Raw genomic sequence first — 24,837 nt, 5'->3', positions numbered from 1 at the left:
CATGATATAGGCTATGTGACAGGACTAATAAGGGGAGCCTCCTCAAAAACGTGTACTCCAACCCCCAACTCCCCCCCCCCCCACCCCAAAGCGATTCGAAACCATTGCCCTCTAACTCCGCCTTAACGCATTAGGTCTATGAACCGACATTTTTAAGCTCTGGAGGGGCTTCTACATGTCACTTGGTGGTCGGTCGGTCTGTCTGTCTGTCTGTCTGTCCCCGAAAATTGACCAAAAGTATGGTGTTCCATATGTGCCATCGGCGTCGCATTTTTCGGCGTCGCATTTAGGCTCTGGCAGGGATCATTTTGATCGATTTCATGCAAGACTTTCATGCAAGACTTCTTGCAACACGCCTAGAGCTTATTGTGCACTCGCACTTGCGCTGACAACATCTTCCTCGAACAAGGTGGACGCCATTTTGTGTAGTGGTTGGACGGTATCCAGAAGGAGGAAATGTCCCCAAACGGTGGGCGGGGTGCGATTTTTAAGCTCTGGCAAGAGCTTCCATCACTTGGTGGTCGGTCGGTCGGTCGGTCGGTCGGTCGGTCGGTCGGTCGGATGGTATGTCTGTCTGTCCCGAAAATTGACCAAAAATATAAATCTATATGTGCCATCGGCGTTGCATTTTTTCGCCAGAGCTTATTGTACACTCGCACTTGTTTTTTACAGAGTCACTGTAATCCGGATAATAAGCTACATTGTGTCAAATCAAGTGTGGGGTTATTCAGGGTAACAACGCTTGTCGAGGGAGGAGGATATCTCAGTGAAACTGGGTCGTCCAAGCAACCTTTCACCAGCACAGCAAATACACGTGGCGCGTCTGTGTGCCGCATTTACGCCACACAGAGATCAAGAAGTTGATACCCCAGCGGGCCCGTGGGTAGATGGCCGGCCGATAAGTCACGTCGTCTGACGGTATCATGATGACTGTACATATCCCGGACTGCGGGTGACTGACATCACCCTGTTTTCCAGAAAAATACGAGTCACTTAAAAAGGTGCTTTTTGTATTAGGCCTATTTTGTAAGTGGCTGCAAAACCGCATTATTTTGTGGAACAGAGGGGAGACATACGTGACATTATGAACGTAGCCCAAATGATGCTCATCCTCAGTGGGTTCTATTCATTGTGCATAATGTTTTCCAAGTTGTTGCGATTTAAACCCACTATCAGCGGCATAGCCAGGGTTCCCATCTTAGGGAGCGCTGTTCAAAACCGAATTCTTGGTCATTGTCAGGCACAAGGTATCGCTATCCACGTTCCAGGTGAAGTTCCAATAAACAGCCAACAGCGAAAAACAGGGTTTTCGCCCCCAAAAAAATGAACAATGGGAACAAAGGCACTTTATGCCAAACCCTCTAATCATAGTCTAATTTCAGACTAATTTCTACACGACATAAATGAATAGGCAAGCCCGTAAGAAGCTGCCACCATTGTAAATATCCGAATAGACAGAAAGTCAGTGAGACGTTAATAAGTGTATCAGTTTAATGAGGTGGGCTTAATCTTCTGCAGTGGTGTAAATCCGTGTCGGCAAGTGGTGGTGTGGGGGTGGGGTCCAACCCCCCAACTTGCCCCCCGTTCAAAAAATGTGGGGGCATATTCTCCCCATCCCCGGGATTTACGCCCTTGCCCCTCTGAGTCCAGCAAAAAGTAAACATTCGAAGCTTTTCCCCTTCGCCATAAATGCGAATATACGTATACAACATAATTCATGAGTCTCTCAAGCCTACTATCACGCATTCAATTGATATCAATATTTGTTATTTGCACCTGTTAATGATTGCACCCAAAACCTACTTGCCAAGAAAAACACATGTATTATTTCTTTTTTTTAGTAAAAGTGATTTTTGTTTTATAAACCGAAGTTAACAAGTTCATCTTTATATGTTTTAAGTTGCACATAGTACGCGCTTAGCCATCGTTGACTTTTCAAAAGACAGCAATTTCGAAACAAAACAAATATTTGGCACCATTACACGATTCCACGACTCAAAACGATCATGAAATTTCTGAAAATATTAAATTAATTTAACAAAAAATTGATGTCAGCAAATTCAAAATGAAATCAAATTGAAGGGAGTGGGGATTACTCAACTACGATTCGAAACCAAACTTATTAGCGCACACCCCGAAATAGAAAATCCGGGTAAGTAAACTAGCGGACTGTACCCCAGGAGACGGATACAAACGTCATGTTCTCAGCGCCGTGTCACAGACTCCCACTCGCCTAGTGGCTATTTCCTTGTTAACACGGCGCACACCACGGGCCGCATTGTAAGCGGGAAAGCAAACACCCTCGACTTTGTCACGAGCATCTCACAACTCGTATCATTCTTTTTTTTTCCCCCTACCCGTCTCACTCAAAATTAAAAATCGTCCCGCGTGGTATATTGCACCTGCGCAGATGACGATGCTAGGTGACATCATGTTCCGTGTAAGTGACTCTCGTTCATAAAGTGGCCGCGGTACTCGCAGGGTATAAGAAGCGCTATTGGCCTTGATCGTGATGCTATTGCATTTTTTTCTACCTTCACGCCAAGCGATAAAGTGGTGTATCACCGATTCTACGCAACATCGCCAGCCAACAAGAAGGCCCGTGTGGTGCGCAATCAGTAACAGTCTCCAACACACAGTACATGCGAAGACACACATTCTGACTCGGGGAATGGTTATATCTCCAACGTCGGACTCGGGAACTTGACAGACGACACAAAAGGCATCCCAAGTAGCTTTTCATTTCCAAGACGACCGTAGCATTCTGGGAGGATAACATCGAGTGCTGAGCAGCCGGGCTTTAATTTGAAGAACTTTTGAGGTACGTTAACTCCATTCTAAGTGGCTTCTTTTTTTGTGTCTGTGACAAATTCTTTAGCTGATGATCCCGCAATTAACATGAATATTATTTATTTTTTTTAAGCAAACAAAACACATGGCGGTTTCAAATAGGTAACTACTAGGAAACAATACAATACTAGGAAGGAAACCTTTACTAAACAAATAACGCAATATGTCGAGCATGAAAGTTCGTTTCGACCATGTATCATATATTGCAGATTGTATTGCAATCGAGCAGTAAACTTGAACAATTATTAAATAAAGGAGATATTTTATATATAAAACCAGGTGGATCAAGTTGTGCGTATTCAAGGTCCATCCAGTCGTGATGAGGCAAAGTTTATGAATACACTTGGGTCACCATCTAACGGCTGAGCTTTATCTGGCAAATAAATCTAAACTAAAGGACTAAGCATAAGGCCAAGTAAAAAAAAAAAATCAGAGTCCCCGACCGCTTCCTTTTGGAGGCCCTCTCTATTTTTCTTTTTTCTTTTCTTTTTTTTTTACGAAAAAATGATAACCTTTAAACAGTGACATCATGTTGGCCTCTTTGTCTGTTGCATCTACCCCATATTATGACGGAGGTATGTTATTTCCCGAGTCCAAGTGGCGGCCATTTAAAAAAAAAAAGCTGGCGGCCATCTTGCAAAATAGCCCGGTCGGGCGGTCATTTTGGAGGGAAAAAAGGGCCTCCTCCTTCCTTTTTTCCAAAAAGGCAGGACGCTAAACATTTGTTATTTATTTGGCCTGATATGTACATTCTGGTATGTTTATAACATGTTTTGCAAGCTTTGTTTTTCGAAGTATAAAATTACGCGGTTGATCATTTTTATTTTAAAGAAATCTGCATCGCGAACTAGAGAAATGCTAAATAATATATTTGTGGCAAGCGGAATTTTGTTTGGTGGTCGTTGCATGCATATACTAAGTTTATAAAAAAACACCAGTGGGGAGTTGTTACCTAAAAAGCAGTTTTGTTGTTTTTTTTAGTCGATAATGCGACGGTGAGGAACCGTCGTTCAACTGAAAAAGTCACCTCAATTTGCAAGTGATAAAAGGGTGTCTATAGTCATTGTCATATCAGATAACCGAGCTTGAACCAAAATCCAAGCTGCGATCATATAGCGCGATATGCAAATATCTAAGAATCGTCAATAAGTAAAGCATTTGTTTTTATTTTGCAAACAATTTATGGGCCGTTAGTGCTTCTAGCGTCTCTCGACAAATACGCGGTACCTATATAGCGCAAGCTGCTTTTCCCTCGAAGCGCTGCAAATAATCATGTAAATGTCACCACCAAAAGTGAACTTTTCACGTCACGATAATAACTTCAGGGTCATCCAAAGAAAGACCCTATAGGGCAATTCGGGGTGTTTGTTGGGTATACATAATTGTCCAATAATGTTTATTTTTACGTGTTGATCATTCAAAACAAACTGTTGTTGGGTCACACGTTTAAGGAACCCCCAGGAACCTCAAGGCACATATTGACATTTATTTCTCTCTTGAAATGCTTGTCACAAAACGCGTGCTTGTCAAAATATGCCTGCAAAACATCATAGGTCACTGTTGAGTTCTGCCTTCAACTTAAAGGTCATCTACTACAAATCTGAGCTTTTTTCTCCCTTTTCTCAAACATTCATCGCTTGCAGGCTTTCTCCAACCGTTGACCATGGAGCCGACTTCTCATCAGAGCCCGACAACGGCCTCGACGGTGGTAGTGAAGTGCGCCCTCATCGCGTTGCTGCTTCTGGGCCTGATCAGCCAGTGTTCGGCGGCCACCTGCCAGCGGAGGGGGTTGAGCCATCTCATCTCGCACGAGGGATGCATGCCCCGCCGCGTGCCCTCCTACGGCTGCAGGGGCTCTTGCACCTCCTACTCCCGCGTCTCGCCTACGGACTACACCCAGATGGAGCGGTCCTGCCAGTGCTGTCAGGAGTCTGACCACCAGGTGCGCACGGTATGGCTTAATTGCCCAGCCCTCTTCCCCAACACCCGGATGCAGGTGGAACTCAAGATGGCCATGTCGTGCAACTGTCGACCGTGCCATGGGCTGTCCGGAGTGCCGGCCGAAACCAGGCTAGAGGACCTTCTACAATAAAGATGGACATCGGACAATCCCTGAGGACGATTTCCGTAGAAACTGACTGTACTAAGTGTAGGGTATGACTCCAAGAATTAACCGCCAAGGGCGTCCGAGCCTTGGTATCAGACAAACCCTATAATTTCAAACAAATTAAAATCAAGAGTGTTAGACTGCAAGACACCGCTTAAGATAAAGACAATATGTTTTTAAAATGATGGCCATTTCATGGCTATTTTAATTGTAACTTTTTTGCCCGTTTCTCTCATAGCAGTACTATTTCACCATTTTACTAGCGGTAGTTTATCTGAATACAAAACAAAACCAAAAAAACACCACAAAAAGAGACTTTCCACACCTATTTCAGTCCTTCAAGAACCATGTCCCCTATAATGGTGATATCAAGAGTACAAATATTTGAATGACAAATTCTATATATAATTGTATCACAGCAGAAACTGTTATGAAAAGACAAACATTTTCTTGAAATATAGCAGCTATAGAAACAGGGGGGAAATAATTACTAAGAGTACATAGCTACGTCGGTCAAAAAAATCACTCAGCACCGAACTGAACATGTGCCCACGAACTGAACATGTGCCCACTAAAAAAAAATCAAATTTGTTTTTAAATGAAGTTTAGGCCTATGCCGACTCTGGCCTTTGTGAAGAGCCAGTGGTCATGTGGTCAAGCTGTCTGATGTTTCACAAAACGATTGCCTGTATGATATCAAGTGTAGGTACATAGCGAATTGTTTAGCCTACGACCCATTTGTCAATAAACCATTCTAGTGTTCATACGCTCATTTTCGTGCAATTAAACACACAGCGTGAGACATTATACCGCATTTTCTCAAAGTTACGACTTCACATGCTCAATTGTATGACGAAGATTGCGTATAAAAGTAGACAAATTAAATATTAGTCGTTCCCTTTTTGACGATTATCCAGTTTTCATTATAGCTACTAAAGATTGTAAAAAAAAACAGGCGTTTTCTTGCCAAATACAAATACAAAATATCAGAATACCAATGACTGTGCAATAATGTTAGCCGACACTAAAACGAAATACGAACATAAGCATAGCAAAGAAAGTGTGGAATTGCAAAAGACATGTTGGAAACATGACGAGACTCACAATAATTAGTAAAACCAGACTGAAAGTCTGAAACATGTTTGGTTGAGATGTGGACAGAAGTTCACTTTTACTGCTCCATGATGCGAAGTGTATATTTCGCAGAGGATGTTGAAGATAGCGTCATGGATTGGGGTATTTATTCAAGGACAATTTTTTGAAATGATTACTGGAACTTTGTACTTCACAATATTATTAATTAAGTGCACATTTTGCACTAATGAAGACGCCTGCACAGAGTTTAGCTGCATCTTTTTTGAAACACGACCTGTAAGCTACTAGTTGGTTATGCTATAACGCTCATGCACTTTGCACTGTATATTGCAAAACAATTAACAAACAGCCTGGCAGTATGGATGGAATAACACCGGCAATGACCGTTGGTAGAAGAAAGTACTTTTGAAGGACGTTAAATGTATTATCGAGGTCAGGATGTTTATAACTAGTAATTTAACTAGTAACTAAACTTCAACCTGCTTGATATAGTGCGAATCTATCGCACAATTTTTATCACGACTTTTAAAATTGGCTCTCACTTTGATTAACGCAAGTTTGTCGAAAGATTCCGTTTAAGGTAATCATCGGTAATTGATAGTAATTTAATCAATATATCCGACCTTTTGGCGGATGCGTAGTTTTTAATTTATATGTGAGAAAAAAAATTATATATTTTTGTGGAAATCGTAACATGAACACTGTGCATGCAGTGGGTGCTATTTCAATTGATGTACTATAAATATTGTATAAAAATAAATGAATGAAACGACAATTAATCATTTGACAACGGCAAAATGTACATTGGCAGTTATTGACTTAGTAGTAAAAACAAGCATGGTGGTGGGATCGACCAATCACAAGGACGGAAACTATCTTGTCTGTTTGCTGGTCCCAGAGAGCCAGTCTATAGTCGTCTTTATGACAGACTCATTGACTGACACACTGACTGTAACACTGACTCACTGACTGGCCAGACTTGCTCAAGTCTCTCACTGACTGACTGTCACTTGTGAATTGGACTGGTTACCTATTTCACTTGCTAATTAGACTAGTGCCGCTTGTTTCATCCCTCATGATACATATGAAGGCAATATATATGGGCGGATCCAGAACGCAATTTGGGGAGGGGGGGGGTAAAACAATATTTGGTCCCCCAAAAATTGGGTCAAAAAATTGTGGCAAGGGGTTCGGGGCCGCTTAAGGGCCCCGATTTTTTTGGATTCTAGATGCTACAATCCCGGCCAAAATGGTTGGGACACTTCCTGAGCCTGCCACGGTCGCCCACTCCCCCGCTCCCCCGGTCACCCACTCCCCCGCTCCCCCGGTCAATGTTGTTCTCTCCAGCTGATGGAGCACACACCGCGCAATGAGAGACAACAATGAACGGGGGCCGGGAGGTTGGGGCCCAGCGAGATTTGGCCAGGATTGTAGCTCTGTGGTGCAATCTCCGGCAATTTCTGACCACTTTAACCAATGTTTTAGAGGAAAAGATGATGGTGTATGCAGTGTCTGCCTTCGTTGCGACGTCACTTAAAAAAAAAAAACATAAAAATTGGTTTCCTTTTTTTTCGGGGGGGGGGGGGCATTGGCCCCCGTTGGCCCCCCTGGATCCGCCCTTGATAGTATAAGTCTCAATGCAAATGGTGACAGTGGAGTTTTCATTTCTACCATGTTACCACTGCAGCCATATTCATCGACCTTTTAGCAATTCTGAATCAATTGAATAATGTGGTGGGTTTTTTTTTTGGCACTTTGGGGCAAGCTTTACTAGGCTTACCATGTCTTGTTATGAAAGTTGTTTTCACACAGAGTGCTAAGCCATTCATTAGCCCATCGCCATGCAAGGGCGGACGGGGGGGGGGGGGGCAACGGGGGCCACGCCGCCCCCCCCAAAAAAAAAAAAACGAACCCAATATGTTTTTAAAGTGACGTCGCAATTAAAGCAGACACTGCGTACACCACCATCTTTTCCTCAAAATTTGTTGTTAAAGTGGTCAGAAATTGCCTCAGATCGCACCACAGAACATCAGCAGAATCCAATTATTTTCGGGGCCCTTAATTAAGCGGGCCCCGAACCCCACGCCGTAATTTTTTGGACCCACTTTTTGGGGGCCCCAAATTTTTGTTGGCACCCCCCCCCTCAAAAAAAAAGTGCGTTCTGGATCCGCCCTTGTCGTCATGTGGATGATGTACAAGCCAATTTTCGTTTATTCTTTACCGTAAAAAGGATAAATTATTTATTTTCCGTATAGAGATTTGAGAGATATCTGTCCCTTACAACTTCCGAAAGAATGCAACTAACCCTCAACACCCCCCCCCCCCCCCCCATGGAAGTCTACAAAAGAGGGGGCACCTCTATAGAATATACAAAAAATAACTGGGAAAAGTAAGGGGAAAGTAAGATTGGTATTCGCTCTTTTCACGCTTCCGCCATGGGCATGCAGAGCCTCAATCTGGCAAATTTACACAATAAATATAGCCGGTTCCGTGATTCCCGTGGCGGGGTTCAGATCACTGAACCAGCTATTTTTTATTGTGTACAGTTGCCAGATCGAGGCTGTGCATGCCCAATGGCGGAGCGTGAACTTCACGGGCTCATACTAGTCTTTTTTTATATAATACATGTAATTAGGTACTTGACACAAGAGGGGACCACTGCACTCGTGATGACTTGTGAAGAATGGACTGCAATTAGGCCATCAGCCTCGGTCCAAAGTTTTGGCCACCGGTATCAAATGAGGGGAATAATCGTCATAGCGATTTTGGCAAGGTATACACCTCCAGAGTTGGAAAATATGTGATAGCATTTAAGCGGTGGCAGCTTTTTGGGTGTTTAATATCACCTTTTTTTCCCCAAAATGTCCATCAAAATGCTTGTTACTACTCTAGGGGCGGTATTCCTTGCGCATGCGAACTTTAATCATGTATGCCTGATTTGATACTGGCCAAACCCCCAGGCTGATGGCCTAAAATGTAATCCTGTCATTGGGTAGCTACAGTGTAGCACAATGAATCATACTCCACATTATGGTGATAAAAATACGACCGCTACTCTTAAACATCTTTACATCCTCTCATTTCATTTCGACTCTTATAACAAACTACTTTTTAAAGAAAACAATTCGACCGGTTCCAACAACCTCGGTTGACTGTAAATACAGCTTTACAAAAAAATATCATAACATTAATCCTTGCCTAAAAAAACCGCAATAATCGCCAAGAATACAGACCAACAGGGAATATCAGAAATAACATGGCGACGGGCGACGGGCGAACTACCGTCTCGGACCCAACCAAGCGAGGAAAACCGCCAGAAACAAAAAAAAAGATTTGCATCCGGACTCCGGAGAGACGAAGCGGCGTGAAGAGCGACTCTTTGCCGGCGTCTAGCGCGACTGGCCCCCGGTGAGCCGACGGCCGGAAGCCCCAGTGGCTGTGGTTGCTCGTAATTAACCAAAAAGTCTATTGGTACACGCATAAACCAGGCAGAAACCGTGCTTGCTAATTCGATTTTAATGAGGTATTATGGACAACCTCTAATGGATTCCGTGTAAATCAACTTGGACAGCCTTCCTGTCTGCTTCAAATGATGTCTTGGATTGCGCATATAGCAGCAACTATCAAATACCCTTGAGGCGTGGTTTCACTCCACGATACTCCCAACTTTAACACACTCAAGAAAAAGGTTAAGTTAAGTATTTCAATTTGATTCAAGTCACTCACTGTATATCACACAACCTATGAAACACAACCCAGTCTCCTGACGACAGATAAAGTATGCTGTCCGAAACGTTGAGTTCAAACCGTTTCTTCTCAGAACCATCAGTCACAAACTCACAAATTGATAAAAGAAAGAAAATTTCACATGGGGGTCTCTGCAAACGGACCTTAATTGATGTTATACCCTCACCGTGCAAACGTTCCATTCTTAAAATCTGAACACAACCCAACTTCAGCCACTTGCATGATAAGACAAAACATGTTACATGTAGGGTATGCTGGCATGACGAGGAGCGGGTCCAGAAATCAGATTGATCGAAGGTACGTAGGAATATTGATAAATACCCGGAAAGGGACCTATCGATTTGATGAAAAGCCTTGCTCGTAGCTCAAAGCATAGGATAGGACTGGTACCAAATGCCCTGTAAGATTATTCCGCCTGAAATGGTATTGTTCGGAAGAAAACAACCATTGAAGGTGGTTTGAGAAGTGTGCCTACTTTTCACGAGCGTTAGAAACGGAATCCAGTTACAAGACCCTAAAATAATGTTGCATATGATTTGTTTTCTCAAAATGTGTCATCTGAGCTGAAACTTCATCAGATTAGTAATGAACCCTACTTAGGAGTTTGAGCAATTTTCTTGCTCCATACGAACAAAAATGCACATAAAGCAAATGATCCAAGGTACCCATAGGGATACGAGGGACACCATAGTTCTTCCTAGTGATATACAGACATAATTTGTGAGTGTAAAAGTCCATACTTTTGTGAAAGGAAACTTAGGCAACTAACACTAGGCCTAGTATCAGTTCAAACCTTCCATTGGTTGATGGGAACACAAAATAAGTTAAAGAACCGCCCACCAGCTAAAGGCTGTCCACCAAGTTACCAACAATGCACAATCATTAGCTGTAGGCCTATATGGGGGCTATTGCAACGTTTTTGAAATAACCGATTTACCGAAATAGGTAAAATACCAACACGGGCATAAACTTCGCAATCTATCCGCCAGGTTTCTTACGATGCAATTGATATAAGTTGTACCCCATCCTACAATTAAAGGGAATATACATCATTTGCTTTTGCTGTAATTTTCAGAAATGGATGGAATTGGGGGTTTGGAAATATAAAGCAAATATAGCTACACTGAATTTTTGGAGGTTTTGGGTTCGAAAATGCTATAAAAACCAAGAAAAACGATCATTTTCCTGTAGTCTGGTTCCCTGACTCCATATAAGAAGAAACAGAGCAGTTTACATACATTGGGGAATTGTAAGGTCAGGGAACCAGTCTAGCTGGCTCGTACCCGTTCATAGGTTTGTAATCGATTGCAAACAAGTGCAATGGTCAATTGGGGCCAGTATTTGAAAAAAAAGCCAGTTGTTTCCAACGCTGATCGGCCGATCAGCGTTGGAAATTGATACAAAAATAACACTTTTCTTGAAAATGACAGTATACCAGGTGCCATAATTTTACAGGATGCTTTAGACTGTCATTTACCAACATCCTATTAAGGTATTTCGCAAAAACTTGGTAGCTTTATTTTTCGATGTTTGCAAATGTTGTATATTCCCTTTAACTACTGTATTACGCCTATAATATACATGTATCTTCATTTTTTTTCATTTTAAAAGTGTGCCATATTAAAATACCCAACTAGGGTCATAATGCAACTTCGCTAAATCCTCTGGCATTTTTCTCATTAGGGAACTTGGTGGAGCTGCCAAGGTTTTCAGTAATATATACATCCATCATTTTCTCTTACCCCCACACTCCAAATGTTAGCACAACATCCCGAAGCAGTGAGTGGGTGCGTATAAATACCTTGATTACTACAATACCCTTCAGTAAAATTACTTAGTTTGTTTTTAATAAGAAATGTGTTTTTAAAGGTAAACCTTTTCGCTTTATATTTATGAATATGACGTTTGGCGCTGACGTTCGATGGTTCTAATCTGAAAATAAAAGCCCGTAGCCTTGTTGTGTTCCAACCATAGACATATAATAAAACCTAGACACGACATTTGCTATTGCGCCTGTGAGCAAATTGCTGCGCGTATAGAATAACTAAGAAGTATGCGCGTAAATCGAAGCCATATGCATGACATTCGCACATCGCGTAATTAAGCCGCGTGACGCAGCCCGTTTTGCTCACAGAATTTACAACGTAAAAGCAGATATAATGTCGTGTCTTGGTTTTATTATGTCTATGGTTCCAACTCTTCGACCGCGCACAGACAGTCATTGTTGAAGGTAATATAATAGGATCATTTCCTTTTTGTGTACTTGTAAACACAATTACTAAAAATCGCAGGATACATCTGACCCATCATAAAAACCTGGGCCGAATTTCTTGAGTCTGCTTACCATTAGCGAAAGATCCCTGCTTACCGTAGCAGAAAATTCTGTACTTACGGTAAGTGTGTTTCACGGGTCAGCGAGGAATTTTGGCTTCTGCCCATGTGTACATCCCGTAACTAAGGATTCTGTACTAATGCTACAGGGTTAGCACAAAATGTTTATGCTAGCGCGGTTCGGCACAAAATGGTGACCGTAAGCGCGGAATTTTGTGGTTAGCAGAGCCATCATTGGGTCGCAATGCATGACAATTTATTCGTCCAATGAAGTAACCATTCTGAATCAATGGAATGGAATTGTGTGCGCACATGGGGCCAGATTTACTACGCTTACCTTGTCCCCCCCCCCCCCCCCCCATTTCCCCTCTGCAAGATTCTAGGAACAGACAACGTAACTCAGACGAATGTTAATGAGATACAGCACAGAATGAAGAGTCAGGATTTATTCCACATTGCCGGAACGATCAGTTTCACTTTCAATTAAAAACTGCGACACCGAGAACTTCCGAACGCACTCGACGGGAGAGGAGAGAGCTAGATCAAGAACGGGCGATACACCGGCCAATAACCCCGTCAAAAAAGAACGACTGATCTCGGAAATGAATGCAACTTGAGTCTTTGCTTCGTCCTTTTTAACTTCCAGAGAGAAAAACACGTAAAGCTAAGTAAAGCTGGTGCCAGAGCGCACCAAAAATCCATGCAATTGATTCAAAATCGCTGAAAAGTTCGCAGAATAAGCTGTAGTGATAACTTGACGGAAACGAAAAACACAGTCTCTGTTCGCAAGAGACTTTACGCAATGTACATGTATCATGAAAGTACATAGGCCGAAACAATTTTTTAAAAAGCGGTGCCCGACTAATGGACATTTGGTGTAGTGTTAGTGCTACATGGCATACATGGATAGCCTTGTAAATCTGTCAGTGAGATAACAGCCTCGACTCCATAGGCGCGCGCGGGTTCTTCACTAACCCCTGCTGCACCCAATTTCACGAAGCGCTGCGACGCGTCGCAACTAAAGTTACGACGTGTACAGCCTCGACCCCAGGGGCGCGTGCTCGCTCCTTACACTAACCCCTGGCTGTGATGATGACGTAAATGACACTGAATGGCTATTCACAGCGTACTGCGCGGGCATTTCGAAGATTGCACGCCGGGCGCGCCCATAATGCGCTCGCGCTCGCGTGCTTAGCTTTGCACGTAACATCACGTACGAAAAAACAATTATGATTCAAAAGTCGCGAAGCCTGTACGATATGGATTATGTCAGCCGCGTTAATCGCTAAAAAAAACACCTGTATCTGTGGTTGTAAAGGCACGAAAGGGGTACGTACATTTAATACAAATCTTTGCTAATTAACACAACGTCCAAACGTTGTGTTTGAAAGGATTGATTCTTCAAAATCAAAACTTTTAACATTTTAAAGATGGCGCCGGCACGTAAAACGGATAAACTGCAGCCCTAATTATAATGTACCGTATTTTGGTATATTTAAATTACACAATTCCAGGGGTTACGATCGCGCAAGCCGCAAGGCATGATGGGAAACAACATGGCGCTGTAAGATCGTACCCACAGGGCACGAGGTTGCGACGTGTAACACGTCGCAACTCGCAACATGTCGTATCATCCATTTCACGAAAGTTGCGATGTGTTGAACGCGTCGTAAGTTCCTTGACAACGGCTTAAAACACATCGCACAACACAGGTGATTAAGTAGGGATCGACAACCCACAACGTATGAAACAAAAACCATACTGGTCCAAACAACAATAATATGAACAAGTTCATTTGTAGTGCAATTCCATCTTTGCACAGCAGGCGAAATTCGATTCGAGGAATTTAACAATACGTGTATCTGACCACACCAAAAACACTTTCTAGACCCTACATCCATTACCACTGCGACATTATACCATAAATTAAATTCATATCAAACTCACTATGATCACCACAGGTGATTTTGAGGGTTAATATGCGACAATTTCCTTTGTCTGTTCCTTTGATTTGCTGGTCACGAAGGGGCCAACCTATAGTACTCTTGATACCTGAATGACTCTCTGACTGACTCAAGGACTTTCACTTGAAAATTAGACTTGCTTAAGTCTCACTTTCGCCCTTAAGTTTGAAACGCAAGTGGATGGGCTAATTCCAGCCCCTTTGGTATGCCACATTAAGAAAGATTTGTAGTGAATAGCCGATCTTAGTCGAGTGAAGAGAATCTTAGCTTTACAAGACTTGCCTTGTCTTGTTTTGATATTCCGATAGTTTCACATCACATCAACGGAACCAGGTAAATACAGGGCGAGTCAAAAACACAAAACCCAAATGTCGGGACTATTGTTTTATTGAAGCTCTGCATGTAGTACTTTCAAAGTCTAGGATGTGAAAGCCCAATTCATAAGCTTTATTTTAGTACAAGAATCATTCAAATCACTTACGTACTTTTTTAAGTTACGAAATTTTAAACACATCAACCACCGTTTTAAAGTTCTGTCCACGGATCACACAAAAGGCGTGCGTTCTTTCAGCAATCCGAAAACAATTCACACACATCCAAGTGTGATTTGTTTTCGTTTTGCTGAAAGAACACTCACCTTTTAGTTGCAGAACTTCAATAAAACAATGGTCCCGACATTTGGGTTTCTTTTTTTTTCACTCAACCTGTACATAGCTTTACCATTACATATCTTTTTGACTACAAGTACAGTTAATAAAGTCACGGGATGCCAAGTAGCGGCCTCGCTTTGTCTTGAGGAAAGAGTGGTGCACGCTTCCAAACAACTTTTTAAGTTTCTCGGTATAGTACAGTTATTGATTAAAGCAGTTCTGCAGTCTTCTCTAATGACATAAACAAAAAATGATAATTGTTTCTTATTATTAAGAAATAACTGGAAATATTGCAAAACGGAATACACATGCCGATCTTAGCTTTTGACTTGATTCCCAAGTTGGACTTTTTTCATTAAATCTGACATTTCGTTCAAGAGTTTATTTTGTGCAATATCACAAATACACGTACAAACTGGCAAACCTATTTTCTTAGCTAGATTGATCTATATCAGAACGATCTGTTTTCCCCATCTTCGTATTCCTCGAAACTGCTCAGTTGTTATAATCAAATCAATTGTGACATTTAGACCTTATTAGCCCAAATAACCACTTGCTTTATTGCCTCGCTGTAATGCATATCATATAAAAGCTTATTAGCGTAATTGCCCGGCACTACCCATTATTACGTTTTTGTGCATCTTGTTACTAGAAAAGAACTGACATCTACTCCATTGCAAGAGAGCTTTCCTCAGAAAGAGAGCAACGGAAGTTCATCAATAATTTTCAATTGACTGAAGACGACATTTCAGTAGTCTAAGCACCCGAATGCAGGGCACAGTACTCATCGAGATGCTAGGATGCAATGCGGATATTTTCAACACGACCTGTCATCCCATATAATTCAAATTTGAACACCACAAGGCAAATCTAGTGAAACTGGCCCCAAGGCACACAGAATTCTATTCAATTGATTCCGAATGGCTATTCACTTGTATGAAGTCTTTTCTACATCTGGTTTACACAATGGGCCGGACTTCGCCCATTACGGGGTAATCATAAATGATAGCACTGCCCGGCTCTATTCAACAGCCAACAATCTAGGCTAATAATAGTTACAAGTGACAGTCAGTCGTGTGTCGGTCAGTTACAAAGAGGGCTACAGGCTGACCCTTCTGGCCAGCAAAAAGACTGCTCTAGATTTTGCAAGAAGTAGAACATTACACGTTGGGAAATTCCTGTCATTACGACAGGCTTGTAAATTTCGTTCAAGGACGGGGTAGGTGCATGAACAATCTTTTTTTGCTGAGGAAATAACTATATCGAGCTGCGCAAAAATGATTAAGGTCTGAAAACATTACCGTATTGGGTTTTATTATTATTATTATTTATTCGACCAAAACAATACACAATGAACAAACCCGGTATGAAAAACAAAAACTAAACAAGAATGTATGAAAGCTACGAAATACAAAATAAAACAAAATAAACACAAAAGACGACACTGTATAAGTGTAAGTGTAGGGGCCAAAAAAACAACGCATAATATGAAATGAAAACATCCGAAAACAATATATAAAAAGAATATATGTGGGTCAGGGGTCACAAAAGTAAATTCAATTACTATTACCCACAGGTATGTAACCCCGCACATATTAAGCAGACAAACGCAGACAAGAACAAAACAAGGTACAAGAAAACTTTATGCATGAGTGGCAGCGATTCTAACAAGTCAGCCTATAGTGCTTGTCCAAGAACGCACAGAATTCTACTCAATCGATTCAAAATGGTTGTAGTGGTCCACGAGATGCATGGATATCAAAAATCCACCTTCACAGTCCGCATGGAGACTTGACTTAATTATTGCCCCCACATGAATCATGAAGGTACATGAAACAAGCGGCGCCAGACTAACACAGATGTGGTGTAGATGCTACATCACTTATGCAAGCCTCTTCGAGCTGGTCCTATAGACAAGTCTATAAAACTGTAAGTCGCAAGTGACCGTCGGGGAGTGAGATAGGTAACCAATTCACAAGTGATATTGAGTCAGTCGGGGAGCAGGTCAGTCAGTCAGTCAGTGAGATAGGTATAGAGGCTATAGGCTGGCCCTCTGGGACCAGCAATAACCACCACTGTGTATACATGATTTTGCCAATTCTGCTCATGCAGTAAGCGGAAGAACTCAGCAAAGCATCAAAAGTTTGTGTCACAAATCCGACCCCCACCACCACCCTCGGTAAATTTAATCTCTAACTAGCCTAGTTATTTTGGCGAGCCAAGCGTCAACAATCTTCAACTTACGAACAAGTTGGAGGTGACGACGTTCGGCAGGGTTTAAGAATGACGTCAAAAATAATACTAATAACACGCCAACGAAGAAAACATCCTTCCCGTTTGAGGAAGTTGCCACACGCCGTCGCGTTCGCTAATTGCAAGAAGCGCCTCGGGGGTGGAGGCTACGTCATAGTCTCCACCTCGTGTCTGAAACTGCACTGCACCCCACAGCAAATCAATCGCGGCAGTGATTTATTTATAGCTCTGCATTTGATAACGAGGAGAGAAAAATTAAACGTGAGTTGGCACGAACAACAACTTATCGGGCCAAGCCAATTCGGGATATTTTCGCAAAAGTTATCCGGGATTGATTTCAATCAAGTTCATATTCTACGAAACAGTCTACGGAAAAACAGAGGACGGGAAAACAAGGTGACTGTTGTCACTGTTCAAAATGTTATCTCATGAATTTCCATATAGAAAAACAACAAATTCGCCTACTAAGAAGAAAATGACTCTTTAAAATAATGGTGGCCCAGATCTTTGCAAAGAAAGAGAAATGTACAGCTCGATATAGGAAATCTGCTCCAACGACAAATACCCTTTGAATATTAACAAAACAGGGTGCAGATAAGGACGTTTCTGGGAAACATCTCGGACAATTATTCTGATCAGATAACCTGACAACAGATAACAGGGTGAGGGGAGACTGGCAGCGACAAAAATACCGCCAGTGTAGGTGTAAGAAACAATTGATGAAAGACCACAGATACAATAGATAGAATTAAATGAGGGAACAAATTATTATTGATCTATAGCCAAGCCCTCTCATATATCCTTCAAAATCTACCGGGAAGTCTTGGAGGATTTTGTAGGATTTAGAAAGCTGGGTCCCAGTAACTGTCATACATACTTTCATAAGCCAAACAAAAAGGGCCTATGGCCTTTATCTTATCTTTGTAGACTTTCCCTTGAAAATTTATTCCAAACTTTGCCTGTCACTTCTTGTAGTTTGGTGAATTTAGTATGCTAAATGCAAGAATGTTTTCACTTTTGAACGTTTGGTACTTCCCTTAATAATCATGCAAACGCATTATAGTGTATACGACATTTAAAAGAGATGTACAAGCGGTCAGTCACCCCATATTTTAATGGTTTGTGCACCTTATTTTTTGTATGCCCCTTTTCATAGTGCTTTTCATACGCTGAAATGCCTGATACATCACTAGAATTTTTCTTGATTTCATTAAGCGTAATTGACATCGACCCATGATTGTTAGTTCTTCAGCTAGACGGGGACGTGACAAGCTGGCTGTCGCCAGTTATTTTACAACTTTCTCCCCTCTCTGTCCTTCACTCGACCGAGAGGCAAATTAATTTTACGCAAACAAAGAGACGGAATCGAAGCTTTGCGTTTTCTGTTGTTGAAACGGATCGTCCTCAAGGCGATCTCAAGGGAGGAGAGGCGCTATCGTTTCTTTGTGCTGATTGGAAAGTTGAAAATGTCATCAGTACACGAGGAAATACCAAACGGTTTTTGTGGAGAAAAATATTTTTTTTCACAAAGAGCAGAGTTTTTTGATGAGAATTAAGACGGAGAAAATTGTTCTCAGATAAATCAATTAGTTCTCGCAGGGTAGAGTAGTTGCCGCCTCCCTATCACAATTAATAATGTAGTGACTGGAAACCAGCCTACTCGTAGGCAGCGCATGTTTGTGTGCATTACAGTAAACCAAAGTAAAAACGTATTTTCAGAGGGTTGAAAACGTCTTAAATGGAAGGAAAAAACCAAAACGTTTAAATAAAATATATATCATTTGAAAATTCGTTAGAACAATAATCGAGTATGTTGAAGAGCACGATCACAGCAACTTTACCGTTTCAAGGCAAAAACTATCGGGCCCCTGGCCTCCCCCGCATCGCCATAGATTATTCATGGATGGCTTCTTTACACTCACGAAATGTCAAGCAAGTGAGCAACAACGATCTTGTAACTTCACACCAATTGTCATTGATTATTTATGAAATGAAATTAATAAAAAAAAAAAACCGGCGCAGAATAGCCTTGAAATCCGAGCGGACCGGTTTAGGTTTCCGGGAATGTGTTTGTATAAATGGCTGCACCTAAAGATCAAGTGCTTATTAAACCACGCTGTCAGCCCTCTTGCGGCCTACAATATCAGACAAATTTGAGTTTGGATCACCTGGGGAAAAAAGGTCGCCTTTATACCATTCCGAGAACCTTATCACCATACACCCACGGAGGTCCCCTTTACTGGCGAAAGCATTGTGCCAGCGCCACAAGGCTATGCAGTTGCTTTGAATAATAGCTTGATTTCGCCATTGAAGGGCCTCACTTTGTTCAGTGATATATGATCGGAATTCGCTCTTTGCACGCTTACGTCACAAGCATGCAAAGCCTCGATCTAGCAACTTTACACAATAAATAAAGCCGGTTCAGTCAGTCATGTGGTTGCGAAGGGCAATTTCTAAAGGTTACGTAAACCTTCATTTTGAATGAAACTACATGTGCACACACATGTTCACGTTGGCGGGCCAAATTTGTTGAAAATTAATTTCTCCCGTTTGGAAGACCGTATCTTCATGCAACTTTCAGGATTTACTTTCTTCATAATGGTCCGAGTATGTGCTAAAAAGTTGTGATGTGTTCATTACTTTCGTTGAAATTGGAAAAATAGGCCTGGCTACGTACATCATTGAAAGTTGTAACAGTAACGTTTGCAACAGCTGTCAATCTTTTGAAGCCTCACCAATATTAATAAGATTCCTATCCATTATGGCGTGCAGTAAAACTTTTGAGAAAAGCCTCATTCACGAGTTATTAAACGATTAATATCACCCTTTTTGCCGGCTTCCATTGGTCGATACCGAGACCCACGCCAAACACGCTGAGTGACGCTAATGAACATGCTAATCTCCAATAGGCCAACCGTAGCGCCTAAGGCGCTATGCTGAACAATGCATGTGACTTGGGTCGGCAGAAATCATCGTCGAAATTTTCCATATGGAGATAGTTCAAATTGTAGCACTAGCGTTTGCAACAACATATTAAGCTGAAATTCGGAGTATACCTAGATGACATAAGTGTTCAACTACTCGTGAAATAACAATGTTGAGAAATAAATATAAATACAGAGATTTGGGGAAATTTTCGAACGATTTCTTCCCGACTTGAATGTCAGCTATACCAGTAACCAGTATTGACGTTTCGGCATCGATGACGGCGATTTTTTTCACTGACATAAAACTAAGAATTTCTTCTTCCGTTATAATTTAACTTTTCAATCATACTGTGCATATTGTCTGAGAAACACAACATTCAAAAGGCCATGTTTTTTTGTGGTGCATGAATTTCACTGCTCTGCTATAGCGTGTAAGTACGTAATCGGATTGAGCTTTGCTTAACAACGGCTAACGCTTTGCCTTAGCAACCACATGACTGCAGTGATTCCCGTGTATACACGGGAATCGCTGAACCGGCTATATTTGTGTACAGTTGCCAGAACGAGGCTCTGCGTGCTTATGGCGTAAGCGTACCAAGAGCGAATGGTCTTCATGTACACCCTCACTTTGTTCAGTGATACTATGTGATTGGGATAGTCGGTGGTCTACATGTATATATGTACATGTATTATGTAATATACCAAGTCACTGACATTTCCAACAATCCCCAATGCTATATTACAGACACGCAAAGGTACTGTAAGAGTTATTGCGGTAGCCCAGATAGAGGTAAGCTCTACGGTGCATATGAAATTTAAACACAGAATAAATGTGAGATCCACAAGGCCACTGGATCACAAAGTCTCAAAATGCAATTCTCGGTTAAACTCGGGTAAACTACAATAGACCCTGAAGTGTAATGGCATGATAAAAAAATCCCTTCAATGGCCCACCCTACAGCAATGTAGGAAGATCAGCAGACTCACACTGTTTTACCGCTCTATTCATCAGGAAATTGCAGTTGATATCCCCACTACAGTAACCCGGTAGAAAGAACCCAAAAGAAACGACCAGCGGACTGGAGTGAACTTCCCAATGAACTACAACCAAGTAGTCAGCCAAACATCTTCAGCCAAATTCAATACAGCCCAAGATAGGCAACTATCTTCAGATTTAGTGCTTTCAGTTTTTCATCCCTGCACGGTACTGGCATGAATGTCAACTGGACACTGATGCCTAGTAGTCAAGATGTCTGTCTGGCCAACTTTCTGCGATTCTGAGACAGTACATCACCATACCAAACGTCACAATTTTCGACCACACAATCAGCAAGAAAATAGGCTTTCAAGCAGACCCAGGTGACAAAGTAGAACAGTACGATCAAAAATTTAAAAATTTAAAAAAGACAATAGTAGGACATAGGACGACAAAATCAAGATACATGTACAAGTTTTGCAGGCTTTCAGGAGTAGTTTTTTTGTGGATACTCACCCATGTCCACAGCATCACAAGACTCATGTGGCATACTCACAACACTTGTGCTCCATCCTCAACTAAGCTCTTGGAAGTACAGTTGCAGTACTCCTGCGCCCGAGCCCTTCATTGTGGGATTTATATACGACAGTATGTAACACTGTTATGAAAAATATTCAATGAGATTTCATTTTTCGAAGTTGTGGGACACAAAAAAAAACTAGGAAAAAGAAGAAAAAAGTAGGAATTTCAAGAAAAAAGTAGGAAATGTAGGAACAAGGTGAAACAAAAATAGGAGAAAAGTAGGAAAAGTAGGAATACTTGACAGCCTGAGAAAGTGACACACGGCGTGATCAGCCAAAGTTCCATTAAGGGCACTAAACAGGCTAGAATTTAAAATGCTTATAATCACTCATTTAATATAAAGAGCCTAGATCTTCTACTCTTTGGAAGCTAACTGTCTTGTCTAATCAACTGAATTGTTAATCTCTTTCGTTTCCAACTATTTTCTACTCTATGGGAAGTCGGACATGGAGAATTTTATTATCATAAAATAATGGTCGGTTTTGTTTTCTACGCGTACATTTTTGCTAAGTGCACATAAATGTAAAGAAAGCATTTTAATTGTAGCAACATATCTTATTTAGAGGTCACAGACAAACAAAACATCACAAAACAATAAACTTAATATGAATATTGATCTAAATACAAATAAAAGGCAAGTAACAGCCAAGCAACTCAGGGAAACAAATTTCAACAAATGGAAATTTAATGACATTTTCTCAACAAAGTATAGTAGTACAAAAAAATAAAAATCATATAAACATGAATAAAATCATAAGATATCTTTAACAAAATAACAAGTACCATATAAATGTTGATCAAAATGAATACATGTGAAAAATAGCAACAAGAAACATGGAAAACAAAGTAGTTTGAAGAAATTCCTCTATTAAAAAGTGGAAGATAACTATAATCAAATGTGATCCAAGTTACTTTGGAAATAACAGTTGCAAAATGACTTTCGTAGATGATTACAGAAGCCAATTAACCTAAGAGGTTTCATGTTCATGTAATTCAAATGTCTGTGACTGTATGATTCAAAATAGAGAGAAATCATTGTTTCTGATAAAATTGAAAACTGTCTTGACAGTGAGCAGTGATACCATTGGGTAACCAGGAAAACAAATCTACATGTAGATGCTCCTTAATCTCACGTAGACCTCAAAGCTAAGGTACACGTATATTTCTGCCAAGAGTCAGTTTACTCCAACTGGTTATTTCAGAATCAGGGTACATGTTATCATGTAACAAAACATAACTAAATTAACAACTAGGTTGCAGGTTGAAACCCTGCTCCAGTCAATTTCTTTGTTTATATTTGAATTTTATTCTATTTTAATGCACCTAGTTGTTTCCCTTTGTGGTGTATTTGAAAAAAAAACTACAAAGTCTGTTACAAAATAAACTATGCTTTGGTATTTCTTTTTATCAAACCAATATACCCTGAAAATGAATGAAGAGGAATATATTTCAAATACGAGGAATGAAGATTAAGGCACTTCTTTGGCAATCAAAAGAACAATTGCAATGTGAATAATTAAATCCAGCAACAACTTGAACAAGTACTTCATTCCTAGGGGCGGGACAAAAAGATGACTATTTAATGTTATTTTTTATGGTAAAAGCAACAATAACCAAAGCTCTGTTATAATGTAATGCTGGGCGGAATGTTTTTAACCATCAATTGGCTGAATGGTGATCTGCAAAATTATTACTAAACTGTTTACCTCTAATTAAACTTTTAAAAAAATATTTAAGGCAAGCATAAAACTGAACAATGCATAATACACAGAACTTGGTCATCCTTGGCTTTGTTAAATACTGTATAGATTTTACATCGGACAAATGCAGCAAATTCAGGACTCAATCACTTGTGAACATAGACCTAGATTCAACCATGGATCCTTTACACAAGGATAAACAAATTCGGTGAGACTCGGCGCGCGACTGCAGTCAAATTTCTGATGGGTTTCAACGAGATTTCATGTAGGCCGGCGCCAGCTGTGGGGATTCATGTCGGGATTAATTGTTCTACATGTTCTATTTGTTGTTCTATGCGCGGATGCGGCATATCACGCATGTAGACAATCTGTTCCGTACATTTTGTACACGAGCTCAGATGAGTCGTTTATCCCTGTAGAGGATCCGTGTTTCAATCAGAGTAACTTGTAGAAGTAACACATCAATGGCAGATCCAGGATTTTCCAAAGAGAGATGGTTAAGGTGTCAAAGTAAAAGATTTTTAAAGGGGGTGCGGCAGTCAACACATGTAAGACCGAAGGCCTGAAGCAGTGAATCAAGATTTGCTACAATGACGTTATACATGGAACTTCAAGAAAACAGGGGTTCTTCTGTTATGCATCTTATTCACTTTGGTCAGTTAGAGGGAAGGGAGATGGATGGTTGGCCACCCCAACCAGCCCCCTTGGATCAGGGCCCAATTTCATAGCACTGCTTAACAGTAAGCACAAAAGTTGTGCTTAACAGAAAATCACGCTGCTGCCTAAGCACTATTTCATGCTAACGGTTGCGCGCGCCTGGAGATTTGTATTGTTACGTCACAGATTTAAGCAAAGTTTTCTTCTGGGGTTAAGCGTGCTTTTGCTGTGCCTACTGCTTAACAGTACCTATGAAATAGATGGAGGCTCGGTAAGCACAAAGTCGGCTGTTAAGCAGTGCTATGAAATTGGGCCCTGTCCTGACATTCCTGTTCCAGGCTTCATTGGCAGTCCCCGTCCTCAACACAACAACTACTGCTCACCTTGTGTGTCCAATCCAGGTCTTTCACTCTCTTCATCCCACTGCATCCATCCCCTCTACTTGGCTGAAGTGCCTGGCACCATGCCAGACAGGTCCATCAGTGTCTTGATGTCGTTGATGCGAGCTTGCTGTCTCTCCTCCGTGGTTAGCTTCTTGCTGAAGGCCCTGGCCATCAGCTTGCGTTTCTTATCCTGGAGCTCCAGCATGCGCTCCTCTACGGAGTCCTTCACGACAAACTAGGGTTGCAGATGAAGAAACAAGTAACTATTATACACAGACACAACGGCTTTTCAAAACTATAAAGTTTTCATGCTTATCAGTTCATTTAGCCATTTGATAGCCACATAACTTTTACTTCTGTCTGTACCTGTTGTACTTTCTTCAGAGGGCCAGCCTAAATCTTCTTTGTATCTAACTGACCGACCGACTTACCGACTGACCCACTGTCATTTGTGAGTCAGGCAGTGCTATCTTGTAGGATTATACAGTAACGCCAATGAACGTGCTGAATTGTCACTGTGTAGACCAGATGCATGAAAAGGCTTCCAGTGAATAGCCATTAATTCTGAATCAAATGAATAGAAACTGTGTACTCTACAACCAACATCACTAAATA

General features: G+C 41.2%; 2 protein-coding genes across 2 annotated transcripts in view; one reads left to right on the top strand and one right to left on the bottom strand.

The window, feature by feature from the left end:
• The first annotated feature begins 1,931 nt into the window (after positions 1 to 1,931).
• LOC119719781 (bursicon-like) lies at positions 1,932 to 6,842 on the top strand. Its single transcript, XM_038189270.1, has 2 exons — positions 1,932 to 2,821; positions 4,494 to 6,842. Exon 2 carries the CDS (start codon positions 4,514 to 4,516, stop codon positions 4,940 to 4,942), a length of 429 nt encoding a protein of 142 aa, XP_038045198.1. The 5' UTR covers positions 1,932 to 2,821; positions 4,494 to 4,513; the 3' UTR covers positions 4,943 to 6,842.
• A 15,294-nt stretch (positions 6,843 to 22,136) lies between these two features.
• LOC119719694 (helicase-like transcription factor) overlaps positions 22,137 to 24,837 on the bottom strand; it is a gene marked incomplete at its 5' end in the record, with an annotated part of 43,164 nt that continues 40,463 nt past the window's right edge. Inside the window, one exon of the mRNA XM_038189190.1 lies at positions 22,137 to 24,457. Coding sequence (XP_038045118.1) covers positions 24,278 to 24,457 — 180 coding nt within the window. The remainder of the gene's footprint in view (positions 24,458 to 24,837) is intronic.

Source organism: Patiria miniata, unplaced genomic scaffold (genome assembly GCF_015706575.1).
Source record: "Patiria miniata isolate m_02_andy unplaced genomic scaffold, ASM1570657v1 HiC_scaffold_8, whole genome shotgun sequence".
Taxonomy (NCBI): Eukaryota; Metazoa; Echinodermata; class Asteroidea; order Valvatida; family Asterinidae; genus Patiria; species Patiria miniata.
This window is presented reverse-complemented; position numbering and strand designations above follow the sequence as displayed.

What these genes read in the sequence shown, in the direction of transcription:
- LOC119719781 (XM_038189270.1), top strand. Translation starts at nt 4,514, where the DNA reads ATGGAGCCGACTTCTCATCAGAGCCCGACAACGGCCTCGACGGTGGTA.